This window comes from Ailuropoda melanoleuca, chromosome 12 (genome assembly GCF_002007445.2).
Source record: "Ailuropoda melanoleuca isolate Jingjing chromosome 12, ASM200744v2, whole genome shotgun sequence".
In the NCBI taxonomy this organism is placed as follows: Eukaryota; Metazoa; Chordata; class Mammalia; order Carnivora; family Ursidae; genus Ailuropoda; species Ailuropoda melanoleuca.
Genome location: NC_048229.1, coordinates 35,755,215 through 35,767,991, shown reverse-complemented (window position 1 = coordinate 35,767,991; position 12,777 = coordinate 35,755,215). Strand labels below are relative to the sequence as shown.

Below are 12,777 nucleotides of genomic sequence, written 5' to 3'. Positions count from 1 at the left end.
AAAGGTCAAGTCCTCCTAGTTCATGGGGAAGATGAAGGATGCTGGAGGAAATTGGCTCAGAAACGCGCACACGCGCAAGCGAACTCACACCCCAACGACAGTGAGCAAGGGGGTGGGAGCCGGGAAGGGCGGTGCGGGGTCACCGCTCCAGGCACGGGGTGTGGCCTCCTGGAGGCAAAGTCTCCGGCTTCCAGGTTCCTCCCGTGTGCCCACGCCCTACCTGGGGCCCAGGGCGCTGTCTCCGCCCCCCGAACCTGGGTGACCTGGTAGACAGCCGGGCGAGAGCCGGATCCCCCAGCGGGCGGCCGCGGTGGTCTGGAAGAAAGAAATCCGGCGGCGGGGAGAGAATCCTGCCTGTAGGTAGCGGGAGGGGCTGGGTGCCCCGCCCCCCTCCGCCGGATTTCGTCCAGAAGGAGCCGCCCGGCTCCCGCCCCCGACCGGCCCAGCCGCGTGGAGCATCTGGGAACCGGGAGAAGGAGCCGACCTGCGGCGATGGAGGCGGCCGGCACCTGGACGCTGCTGCTGGTGCTGCTGCTGCTCTTGGTGCTGACGCTGGCGCTGTCCCGGACCCCAGGCCACCTGCCCCCCGGGCCCACGCCGCTGCCGCTGCTGGGGAACCTCCTGCAGCTCCGGCCCGGGGCGCTGTACCCGGGGCTCCTGCGGGTGAGGGGCCGCGGGGCCGCCCTGGCAGGGGCGGGGCCAGGAGAGGGGGGGATGCCCAGGGAGAGAAAGCAGAGAGGCCCTGGGGTATCCCAGAGGAGCCAGGCCAAGGGTGAAAGGGGCCAGGGGTGTTCAGAGGTGGGGCAGGAGCAGGGCTCGAGAGCCGAGAAGGTCCGGGGGAACCGGGACGGGGGTGGTGCTGGGGAGAGAGGACCCTGGTGTGCGGGACACGGGCTAGGAGGGGCAGACGCTTCTGCCCCGCGGAGCCCTGGAGAGGATGAGAGCAGGGAAGGAAGCAGGATCCAGGGGCAGGGGTACCGGGCAGAGGGGCCCACAGAATCCTGGGAGGGTGTAGAAGCAGGGGTTAAAGCCAGAGGCAGGAGCCCTGAAGCAGAAGAGAAGCTGATGCTGCGATGCTGGCAGGTTTATTCCTGCGGGAGAGGTAGCTGGGGAGGGAAGGGGCAGAGAAGAAAAGGGGGAGCGCTCGCTGGCGGCAGAGGGAGGCTTGGCTGGAGGATTCCAGGTACAAGCCTGCAGAGAATCTAGGCGCGGGAGTTCTGTGGAGCTCAGCTGGGAAGGAACTGGAGGGCCCCGGGGCGGCAGGGAAGGAGGGCAAGAAGGAAGGCTGAGGCATTTCTAACCTTTGGGGGAGAGAGGGAGAAAGAGGCCAGAGGTTCTCTGTCAAAAGGAGTCTGGGGGACTTCAGGACATGGGGAGGGGAAGGGGGGTCTTGAGGAACTTGAGGGTTTAGCAGAGTGATAGAGAAGGATGGCTGGTTTTGGGGTGGGGCAAGAGCTGAGGGATTAGGAGAGGCCAAAGTCTCAGCTGCCCATTTTTGCTGCCATATGTGTCAGTTGGGGGATAGGGGTGGTTCTGGGTCGTCTCAGGGTCGGAACTTGGGGCTCTGTAGGAGGTAAGGGGTTGGGGACTCTATGGGGAGGGGAACTGGGAGCCTGGTGCAAAAAGAGAACTGAGCCTCCCAAGGGGGCTACTTCTGTCTGGGGGCGGGGGAAGGGTTCCTCTTAGTTGCCTCATCCAGTGATGGGGCCCTGATGGGGACACCTAGAGGGAAAGAGGCAATAGCCTGCCGCACAGCAAACCCCTCTCTCCTCCCCACCCCCAGCTGAGTAAGAAGTACGGACCGGTGTTCACCGTGTACCTGGGACCCTGGCGGCGCGTGGTGGTCCTGGTCGGGCACAAAGCTGTGCAGGAGGCCCTGGGAGGTCAGGCTGAGGAGTTCGGTGGGCGGGGAATGTTGGCGACGCTGGATGGGACCTTTGACAGCCATGGTGAGTCATGAGCAGAGCTGGGGACTTCGGGCTCCTTTGCTCAGAGCCTGCCCCACTTACCGGTGTGACTTTTGTGCATGGCTCAGTGTCACTGGGCCTGTCTTCCTCATCCATCGAATGGGGTGATAACAGTGCTCATTACCTTGGGTCGTCCTGAGGATTGAATGAGGCCTGGGTGAGATGTTGTGGACTTCTCACTGCTGCAGGTGAAGCCTCCAGGACTGGGAGGGACAGGGAGAGCTTCCTAGGGACTGGGAATGGGTGGGACCACTTAACGTGTCGAAACGATTCTCTGCTAAGCCTGAAAGAAGAAGGCTGGTGTGGGGTCGCTGTCAGGACATAGCAGTGACCCCGAGCTTGTTGGCCAGTGGGGAGAAAGACCTGTCGCCAGGCTAGGATGGGGAAGGCAGAGGGGTCAGGGCCAGGCTAGGGGAATCCCTGATTTTCTGGAACCAGAGGTGGTGTCTGACCCAGCCTGTTTGGTGGGAGATGTCCAGGAAGTCTTGAAAGACAGGTTGCCTGGGTGCCAACTCCTAGGGTGAGCGGGAAGGGTGTTCCAGGCAGAGGAGTAAAAAAGCACAGAGGGGAGAGAAGCAGCATTCATTCATTCAGTTGACAAATTTTTATCATGCCTGGCCCCATAGTGGTTACTGGGGACACAGAGGTGACCAAGATAGATGTGGTGTCCTGTCATACTGTAGGAGAGGTGGGCATGTCATAGGACTGGAGGGAAGGAATAGAATTCTAAAACGAGAGGTACAGCTCTAAGAGCAGGACACAGGGGAACTGTACTGGCCCAGGTCGGGGGAGGAGAGGGAGACGGAATCAAGGAAGGCTTCTCGGAGGAGACAACAATTGCAGTGAGACCTGAGGATGAGTGCAGTTAGTTCAGCGAGGGTGGAGAGGTGAGTGATCCAGGCAGAGGGAACAGTAGGGGCAGAGGCCTGGAGGGGGGATCCTGACACCACTGAGGAAGCGAGAGAAGGCCAGTGCAGTTGTAGCAGGATAAGTAACAAAGCTAGGGAAGTGGGTCACGCAGGGCCTGAGTCACACCAGAGTGCTCAGCTTTGGGATTTTCTGGGGGCTATAGACGGAAGCAGGGAAGATGTAAGTCAGAGCTAGAAAGATCCTCAGGTCGCTGTGCTGTGCGGGAGCCCAGGGAGGGGACTGTGCTGTTCTGGGGCAGGGAGTGCGTGGAAGGGAGGGGGGTGGTTGGAAGAGGCATCCAGGGCTCTGGCCAGGGGTCAGGGGCCCAGGGACAGTGGGCTGAGACAGGAAGGAGGAGAGGTGCTGAGGCCAGTTTGGAACACGGTGTGAGGGTGGGCAGGGGACATCCTGGAGGAGGCTTTCCAGAGGCTCCTAGGGACTGGCATTGTACATGTGGGACCCTGAGGTCAGAGAAGCAAGGTTTTGTCCAGAGCAGACATTTAGCTAAAGGAGGAAAATGTCGGTTCCATCCCCCTCTCTCTCCCAGTTCAGCTTGCAAATGACATGGGGCAGGGAACCCAGTAGTACTCTGTAAATGTTGGGAAGGAGGGAGGGAGGATGGAGGGAGGGAGGAGGGAGGAAGGAAAGAAGGAAGGAAGGAAGGAAGGAAGGAAGGAAGGAAGGAAGGAAGGAAGGAAAGAAAAGGAAGTCTTCATTCCAGGTTCATCACAGAGCACAGGGAGCCTGTATAATCCCAGTCACCAGCTTCTCAGAACATCACCCTCTACCCCAATAGTAAGCATTTATTGAGCACCTACTGAGTCCATACCCCTGGGCTAGGCTGGAATGGACTCAGCATGGGCGGGGCCTGCAGAGTCCGCCTCTGGGTGCCTCACTGGGAGGGAGGGAGTAGTCCTGGGGAGTGAGGAGAGAGGCTAGTCCCTCCCTGAGTCTCTCCTTCCACGCAGGTGTTTTCTTCGCCAATGGACAACGGTGGAGACAGCTGCGGGGATGCACGACTCTGGCCCTGCGGGAACTGGGCATGGGGAAGCGAGAAGGCGGGGAGCTGATCCAGGCGGAGGCCCAGTGTCTGGTGGAGGCCTTCCAGGGGACGGAAGGTCAGCAGGGTGGGGTGAGCCTGGGGTCCCCTGCAGCATGTCTGAGTGGGAGAACCTTCCCTCCGGGGCTGGGCTGAGGGAAGGTTCACCCCTACTGTTCCCTCTGCCTGGATCACTCACTGCCCCCTCCAGCTCCTCCGCCACCTTCTGTCTCTGTCCTCCTGTCTCCCCGGGGATCTCTGTGTCCCCAGTACGGCCACTTCACTCTTTCTGCTTCACTTCTTTCTCTTTCTTCTGTTTTTCTCTCCTGTAAGTCTGTGTCTTTGCCTCTCTCCTTGTCTCTTTCCCTATCTGTCTTTTGCCCAGTCTCTCCCTGTCTGTCTCCTTCCCCATCTGTTTCTCCGTCTGTCTTTGTTTCCCTGTCTGTCTCTCTCGATGCCATCTCCTGGTCTTGTCTGGCCCCCCTTCCAGCACGGCCCTCCCCCCTGCCCTCCCCCCCTCAGGACGGCCATTCGACCCCTCCCTGCTGCTGGCTCAGGCCACCTCCAACATCATCTGCTCCCTCACCTTCGGCCTCCGCTTCCCCTACGAGGATGAGGAGTTCCAGGCTGTGGTCCGGGCAGCAGGTGGCACCGTGCTGGGGGTCAGCTCCCCGTGGGGCCAGGTAAGTGGGTGGGACCCCTCTCTAGCCACCTTTTCCAGGTAACCCCCAGAGCACCCCTCCATGCTGCTGCAAGGCTAGGCCCCATGGGAACAACTGCCCTTCTCCCCGCAGACCTACGAGATGTTCTCCCGGCTCCTGAAGCCCCTGCCGGGCCCCCACACACAGCTTCTCCGCCACTTGAACATCCTGGCCACCTTCGCCGCCCGGCAGGTGCAGAGACACAGGGAGAGCCTGGACACCTCAGTCCCCCCTTGCGACATCGTGGATGCCTTCCTGCTAAAGATGGTAAAGGTAGGGGAAGGTCAGGGCCGGGGGGCGGGCGCTGAATGGGGCTGGTGGCTTGGCCAGCCCCCACTCAGGTATAGCTGGGAATCTGTCCGTTGTGTCGATAATCTCCAGAACATTTTTTGTCTTCTCAAACTGAAACTCTTTTTTTTTTTTAATTTTTTTAAAATAGTCCTTTTTTTTTTAAGATTTTATTTATCTGACAGAGAGAGAGAGACAGCAAGAGAGGGAACACAAGCAGGGGGAGTAGGAGAGGGAGAAGCAGGCTTCACGCTGAGCAGGGAGCCCGATGTGGGGCTCGATCCCAGGACCCTGGGATCATGACCTGAGCCGAAGTCAGAGGCTTAACAACTGAGCCACCCAGGTGCCCCTCAAACTGAAACTCTTGACTTGTTAAACCACAGCTCCCCGGTCCCCCTCCCCAGCCCCTGGCAACCACCTTTCTGTCTCTACGAGTTTCCTACTCTCGGGACCCCGTGTAATGGAATCCCTGCAGTATTTATCCTTTTGCAACTGGCTTATTTCACTTAGCGTGGTGTCCTCAAGGTCCATCCGTGTCGGAGCGGGTGACGGCATTTCCTTCCTTTTTAAGGCTGAATCCTTCTTCCACTACATGGATAGACCACATTTGGCTTATCCATTCATCCATCAGTGGGACACTTGGGGTGCCTCCCCCTTTTGGCCGTTGCGAATAATGCTGCTAGGAACATGGGTGTACAGATACCCCTTCGAGACCTTGCTTTCCGCTTGTTGGGGTACGCGCCCAGAAATGGAATTGCTGGATCGTAGGGTAATTCTATTTTAATTTTTTAAGGGACCTGATTCCATTCTCCATAGCAGCTGCAGCATATGACAGCCCCACCAATGGGGACAGGGCTCCCGTTTGTCCACATCCTAACCACATGTCATTCTCTGTTTGTTTTTTATAGCGGCCATGCTCTTTCATTTTCAAAAGCATCGCGACCAAAAAGAACTAATATCAAGAGTCCACTTCCCCGCTTGCCCAAACATTTATACAAACCCCCTGACCAAGCTTGAACTTGCTGTGTCGCACCCCAGGCGTGGCTGTTTGCTGGCCTTCTATTATTCCCCGCAGCCTGAGTTCTCTGAGCCCCTCTGCCTGGTTTCTCCCAGGAGGAGCAGGACCCAAGCACAGAGCTGACTGACAAGAACTTGCTGATGACAGTCATCTATCTGCTGTTCGCCGGGACGGTCACAGTCAGCACCACGGTCCGCTATACCCTCTTGCTTCTGCTGAAGTACCCTCAGGTCCAAGGTAGGAGGCTTTCGTGCCAGCCAGCCCTGGGGATGGAAGTGAGGGCTCAAGAGGAAGAAAGTTGAGGAGGATGGACAGCCTGAGCCAGAGCCTGGAAGCGAGAATGAGCCTGGCATCGGGAGTGTCTGAAGAGCAAGTAGTTGGGGAGCTGCCAGTTGCAGTGTGAGGCGTAGTGAAGTGGGAAATGGGACAGGAGATCTCTCAGGGCCTTGTTGCCTTGGTGGTACCTTGTATAGCTGATCCTGAACAATGGGGAGCCATGGAAGGATGCCGACTAGGGGAGGGTCCTTGCTCTCGGGATCCTGAGTTCCAGCAGCATGCTGGGCATAGAGTTTACTTAAAGCGGGGGGGACATCTGGCTGGCTCAGTTGATAGAGCACGTGACTCCTGATCCCGAGGTTGTGACTTTGAGCCCCACATTGGGTGTAGAGATTACTTAAAAAAAGATAAGAAAAAAAAATATGGGGTCATCAGGGCCCAGCCAGGAAATGAAGCTTTGATGGTGCGGGAGGGTACGTGGCTGAGAGGCAGGCGGGGCGTGAGCTCCAGGGAAGTCCAGGATTTGGGGGTCAGGCAGCTGCATTAAATGCTGTCAAGCCAATGGGGGGTGCTGACCTGGAAGATGGGGCTTAGGGTCTGGTGGCCTCGGGGGAATGGAGTCTGCCATGACTTCAGCTCTCTGGGCCTCGGTTTCCTCATCTGGGAAATGGGGATGGATAATGGTACCCACCTCACAGGATTGCTGTGGGAATGCACCCAGCACACAGGACATCAGGGACCCAGGCTCAGCGAAGCCTGGGGGACTCCTCGTCCCCGCCTGCCAGCCTCCCCCCAGCCACTAACCACTCTGAGAAGATGGGGATTCTGAGGGTAGAGTGGCAGGGCCCCACTCCACCTCTGACCTCCCATCCCCCTCTTCCTGGGTGCAGAGCGTGTGCGGGAGGAGCTGACCCGGGAGCTGGGGGCCGGCCGCGCACCGAGCCTGGGGGACCGAGGCCGCCTCCCCTACACCGACGCCGTTCTGCACGAGGCGCAGCGGCTACTGGCTCTGGTGCCCATGGGAGTGCCCCGCGCCCTCACGAGGACCACCTGCTTCCGAGGGTACACCCTGCCCCAGGTGGGCCTGCCCTCGGCTGTGCCCAGCAGCTGTCTCCGCCTCCCGCCTGAGTCTGTGGCTGTCTGTGTGTCTGACTTTTTCTGAGTATTGGTGTCTATCTCTCCTCTCTGATATCTCCTCTTTCTCCGTGTCCCTCTCTCTGCACCTCAGTCCCTCTGTGTTTCTTTCTGTGTGCCTTTCTCCTGCCTTTGACTTTGTCTCTGGTCCTCAGTTTCCCTATCTGTCCAACGGATATCCTAATTCTACCTCCTTCCAAGGTGACTGGGACAATCACATGCCAAGGGTGACAGGTGACAGACAGGGAAGCAGTCTGAGAACTGAGGGCCGAAGGAGTCTCACCATCAAATGAGTCTTTCCTCTTCCTTCCCACCCTTCTCCCCTGTCCAGCTCCTGGATCCATTAAAGGGCAACTCATCTCCAGCACCACCAGGGGGCGATGTCCGCCCGGAAACCCCAGGTGCCCGCCCTCAAGCAGCTCCCTCCTTGAGCTTCGTTTTAGGATCAGACCTGTAACACCAGAACCCTTGGGCAAATCACTTCACCCCCTGAATCTCCCTCTACCCCTCTTCTAAATCAGGAACAGTAATAGTATTAAGTTGGGATCTCAAGGAACTTGCGAGATAATGCTTGCAAAACACCAACTCAGCTCTTGGTGCAGGGAGCTGGGTGCGGGGCGGGGGTTCCCTGGCGGATCCCCGTTCCTGGCAGCGGCAACCGTTGCTAACACAGTGACTGTCACCGCTCTTGATAATGATGACGTAACCACAGGCATCAATGACTGAGGACTTGCTCTGCGCCAGATGCCTCACAAACATAGTATCTTGTTTAATCTTTGGAGCAACTCTAGGCTATTATCACGCCCATTTTACAGATGAGGAAACTGGCCTTGAAGGCTGAGAAGACTTGTCGGGGTCATCTAGCCTACAATGGTAGAGGCGGGATTTACACCCAGGGCCTATGCTTTAGCCATAGCTGTCTGCCTTATTATGAGCCTGTCTTCTCCTGGAGGCCCCCGCCCCTTCCCAGCTCAGACCCTGCTAGCCCTAGTCCCTGGCAAAGGCAGTCCCTTTGCCTCGCATCTCCTCCATTGTACAGCTCTGGGATCACAGTCACTGAGCTCGGCTGCCGCTCGGAGCCCTGGGCTGGGGAGCCTTCCCGGACAGCCCTCACCTACCCACCCTGGGCTTTACCCCTGGAAGAGCCCAGTGGGAAAGAGCTGGACCTGGGCCAGGTGGCTTATGACAGCCACAGATGAATCACAGCACAGTTTAAAAACAAAACGTAAAAAGAACTGGCCCTCCCATGTCCAGATGCTATGTTGCACAAGTTGCGTTAGTTTTGGGGACTCAGTTTTCCCACCTCTCAAATGGGAATCATGTTAGAAATTGCTTCGTAGACTTGTTGAAAAGATTTAGTGAGCTTGAGTGTATGTATGTGTTTATGTGGGAGAGGGAGTGAGATACACGTACCTATTACATGAGAGAGAGTATATATGAAATGCTTGATAAAATGCTCAGCCGTAATAAGCCCTTGAAATACGTGGATGCCGTGGCGCTTTGTGAACGGGTGTCCCTGACACTCCGGACTCTTGTGTTCTGCCCTCGGGCCTGAGCGGGGAAGGATATTAGTAAATTTATTATTGCTTCCCTTCAGGGCACTGAGGTCTTCCCCCTCCTCGGCTCTGTCCTGCATGATCCTGAGGTCTTCGAACAGCCAGAGGAATTCAATCCGGACCGATTCCTAGATGCGGATGGACGGTTCCGGAAGCAGGAGGCATTCTTGCCCTTCTCCTTAGGTACCTGCTGGGCCAGTCCCTGCTCCCCTGCCCGTCCTCCCCACGCCTGGGTATGAGGAGGGCTGACCCAGTCCCATCTCCCTGTTCCCTCCAGGTAAGCGTGTCTGCCTCGGAGAGGGCCTGGCGCGGGCAGAGCTCTTCCTCCTCCTCACCGCCATCCTTCAGGCCTTCTCCCTGGAGAGCCCCTGCCCGCTGGGGGCCCTGAGCCTCCAGCCAGCTGTCAGCGGCCTTTTCAACATCCCCCCAGCTTTCCAGCTGCAAGTCCGGCCCCGCTAACCTCCCCCCACCGTGTGCACCCGATGAAGGAGGGAGGGAGCCGTGGGAGGTGGGCGTGAACATCGTCGTGTCTCCAGAGCCACAAGTCTACACCCCAGGCAGCCACATTCACACACCTGTAGCTGTGCTAGAGTCAGTCACGCAAATACTCGGCCTCCATGTCCCCAGGGCCCCGCTCACTCAGCCCAGACAGCTGTTGAGACACGCAGCCACATACCTCACGAGGCCACGAGGGCCACGAGGCAACTCTGCCCCACCGGCTTTCCGTAGACGTAGATTCAGTTCGTCCGGAATCACAGACACGGACCCAGATAACACACCATCTCATATACAACACAGCTTCCCTCGAATCACAACCCACATGTGGGAGTTGGCTCCTCCCTTCACGAGCCATGGAAGCAGCCACTGTGTTCAGGGCCCACGAGCCCTCTTCACCCATCCACCTGCCAATTCTGGGAGCCTGGGTGCACAGGTGAACATGCCCCTTTCTGGGTCATGTCCCCGCACATAGAGACTGTCCCCGTCTTCAGCCCCAATGTGCCTTTTCTCATGCAGCAATGCCACAATCCAGGCCATTGCCGTCCACATGCCCCCAACCACCAAACCACACAGCCAGCCTACACATGGCACCGTCCCGTTCCCAAATATCTTCCCAGTGAGACACACCATTCCTTGGCGGGGGGGGGGGGGGGGGCAACACCCCNGGGGGGGGGGGGGGGAGGCACAGCCCCAGCCTCCTCCAGGCCTTCAGCTCTCAAGGACACCCCTTCCAAACACCTTGATCCTCAAATTCTCCCAAATACAAATATACGCCCAGTGTGGAATTGGGCACACAGCCCTGGGAACCAAGTAAACTTGGACGCATGAGACCCTCCAATCAGAGAAACACCTCCCCCTCCTGCTTATGTAACCACATTAAAAGCCTCCCCAGCCTGCCCCCCCACACACACACACTGACCCACCTCCGGTCCCCAAGTCCCAGTTAGACCTGGTGGAGGGGGCTAGATGACCAAGGAGGGGCCAGATTCCAACTCCCTGTGTCAGGGAAGAGGCCAGCTCCGATGTCCTTGTGACTTGAAGGTCCCCATTCTGCAATAAAAGTTCATTTCTGGCCCCCGGTCTGGTCCATGGCAGGGCCTGGTGTGCCTGTGACAGTGTCTGTCATTGTGAGTAAGGGGTGGGGATGGGGGGGTCCGCCCCTCCCTCGAGGCTGGGCGGGAGCTAAAAAACATGTCCCCCGCCCACCCTGGCTGTTGACATCAGTACCAGATGTGGAGGTGGGGGGAGGGGGGCCTGTCCTGGGCCTCACTTCCGGTGAGGCTGATGGGGGAGCGGGGTGTGGACCGGGAGAAGGTAGCCAGCAGAGCTGCGGGCCTGGGGGGGGGCTGGAAGGGGGGCAGCCAGGGAAAGCCTGCAGGTGACGCTCCTGATCCAGGCAGGCCCTGGGAGCTCTCCCCTTCCGAAAGCTGCTGGAGCCCGATTCCTAACCGAGCTCTGCCTTTTGCGCAGGCTCTTTTCCTCCTGCCTTCCCTCTATAAGGAAAGTAGACACATCTTTTTTGTTAATACCTAGTAAGGACGTTTTCAAGCACGTAGAAGCAGAGAGCCTGGTGCCATGAACCCCTGGGCCCATCACCTGGCCTCATTTGATAGCTGTCAACTTTCTGCTAGTTTTATTTCCGCTATCACTCTTACGATTGTTTTGTTTTTATTTGATTTTTTTAAGATTTTTTTTTTTTAGCTTTTTAAGTACTCTCTCCACCTAAGGTGGGGCTCAAACTCAAAACCCCCAGATCGAGGGTCGCACACTCCGCCGGCTGAGCCAGCCAGGCGCCCCTGTTATCGTTTTAAGACAAATCCCAGGGGTACCTGGGTGGCTCAGTCGGTTAAGTGTGGAGTCTTGGTTTTGAATCAGGTCATGCTCTCAGGGTCGTGAGATAGAGACCCGCATTGGGCTCCAAGGTCAGCGGGGAGTCGGCTTGTCCCTCTTCCTCTGCTCCTCTCCCCACTGAGGTGCTCTCACTCTCTCTCCAAAAAATAAATAAATGCATCTTAAAAAAAAAAAAGAAGCAAATTCCATGAAACCACTGAATATGCATTTCTAATAGTGAAGGACATCCCTCCCCCATCTTATGAGTTTTCCAACACGCAGCACACTTGAGGGAATGACACCACGACCTCTGCTTGGGGCTGCTCGGATTCTCCCACGGGCAGCCCACCACGCCGCTGAGCACACTGCCATCCGCCTGTCCTTCCGGCTTGCTTTTTAGGTGTTTCAAAGTGAACTGCAGACACTGGTTCGTGCAAAGCCTATGTCATTGGCTACAAGTTGCCTTGTTTAAAAAGTCTTTCCTGGGGGCGCCTGGGTGGCTCAGTCGTTAAGCGTCTGCCTTCGGCTCAGGGCGTGATCCCCGCGTTATGGGATCGAGCCCCACATCGGGCTCCTCCGCTATGAGCCTGCTTCTTCCTCTCCCACTCCCCCTGCTTGTGTTCCCTCTCTTGCTAGCTGTCTCTCTCTCTGTCAAATTAAATAAATAAAATACTAAAAAAAAAAAAAAAAAAAAGGAAAACACAATTCTCTATAAAAGCAAAAAAAAAGTTTTTCATGAGGGGCGCCTGGCCGGCTCAGTCAGTGGAGTGTGAGATGCTTGATCGCGGGGTGGTGAGTGTGAGCCCCACACTGGGCGTGGAGATTATTATTAATTAATTCACACTGAGGGAAGTCTGGGATCAGAAATACCATCAGGGGCACCTGGGTGGCACAGCGGTTAAGCGTCTGCCTTCGGCTCAGGGCGTGATCACGGCGTTATGGGATCGAGCCCCACATCGGGCTCCTCCCCTATGAGCCTGTTTCTTCCTCTCCTACTCCCCCTGCTTGTGTTCCCTCTCTCGCTGGCTGTCTCTATCCCTGTCGAATAAATAAATTAAAAAAAAAAAAAAAAAGAAAGAAATACCATCAGACCCGCTACCTGGGGAGGGAGGGACTGTCTGCATCAGTATGAAAGCCGGCATGAGTTAGGATCATTTCAGTAGCAAGTAGAAGAAAAATCTCAACCCAGAAGGGCTTAATCCGAATTACTGGACCCAAAAGTGAAAATGTAGCATTGCTGCGGTCTTCAGTTCTGTGTGTGTGTGTGTGTGCTAAAATACACATAACATTGATCATTTTAACCACTTGTAAGTGTGTCAGTTGGTGGTGGTAAACACAGTCGCAATGCTATGTAGCCATCACTACTGCCCTCAAAAATTTTGATTATCCCCCAGAAAGTCTCTTTACTTATTAAGCAGTAATTCCCCTCTTTACTTTTTTAAAAAATATTTATTTATTTATTTATTCGAGAGAGAGAGAGAGAGCGCGAGAACACAGGGTGGCTGGGGCAGGGGGAGGGGGAGAGAGAATCTCCAGCAGAACCCCCCCCAACGCCCCCGCT

General features: G+C 56.8%; 1 protein-coding gene across 2 annotated transcripts; it reads left to right on the top strand.

The window, feature by feature from the left end:
- The first annotated feature begins 213 nt into the window (after nucleotides 1-213).
- LOC100470960 (cytochrome P450 2S1) lies at nucleotides 214-10,040 on the top strand. 2 transcript variants are annotated; one of them, XM_034672321.1, is made up of 10 exons: nucleotides 214-315; nucleotides 396-663; nucleotides 1,784-1,949; nucleotides 3,845-3,994; nucleotides 4,438-4,598; nucleotides 4,710-4,889; nucleotides 6,018-6,159; nucleotides 7,089-7,276; nucleotides 8,930-9,071; nucleotides 9,166-10,040. In XM_034672321.1, exons 2-10 carry the CDS (start codon nucleotides 493-495, stop codon nucleotides 9,345-9,347), a joined length of 1,482 nt encoding a protein of 493 aa, XP_034528212.1. In that variant the 5' UTR covers nucleotides 214-315; nucleotides 396-492; the 3' UTR covers nucleotides 9,348-10,040. The 2 variants fall into 2 exon arrangements, with proteins under 2 accessions (XP_034528212.1, XP_034528213.1); XM_034672322.1 differs by having other exon boundaries at nucleotides 278-663; nucleotides 4,710-4,883.
- The last annotated feature ends 2,737 nt before the right edge of the window (nucleotides 10,041-12,777 follow it).

What these genes read in the sequence shown, in the direction of transcription:
- LOC100470960 (XM_034672321.1), top strand. Translation starts at nt 493, where the DNA reads ATGGAGGCGGCCGGCACCTGGACGCTGCTGCTGGTGCTGCTGCTGCTC. An exon ending in TGTACCCGGGGCTCCTGCGG is followed by an intron (nt 664 to 1,783) that starts GTGAGGGGCCGC and finishes CCCCACCCCCAG; the next exon opens with CTGAGTAAGAAGTACGGACC. An exon ending in GGCCTTCCAGGGGACGGAAG is followed by an intron (nt 3,995 to 4,437) that starts GTCAGCAGGGTG and finishes TCCCCCCCTCAG; the next exon opens with GACGGCCATTCGACCCCTCC.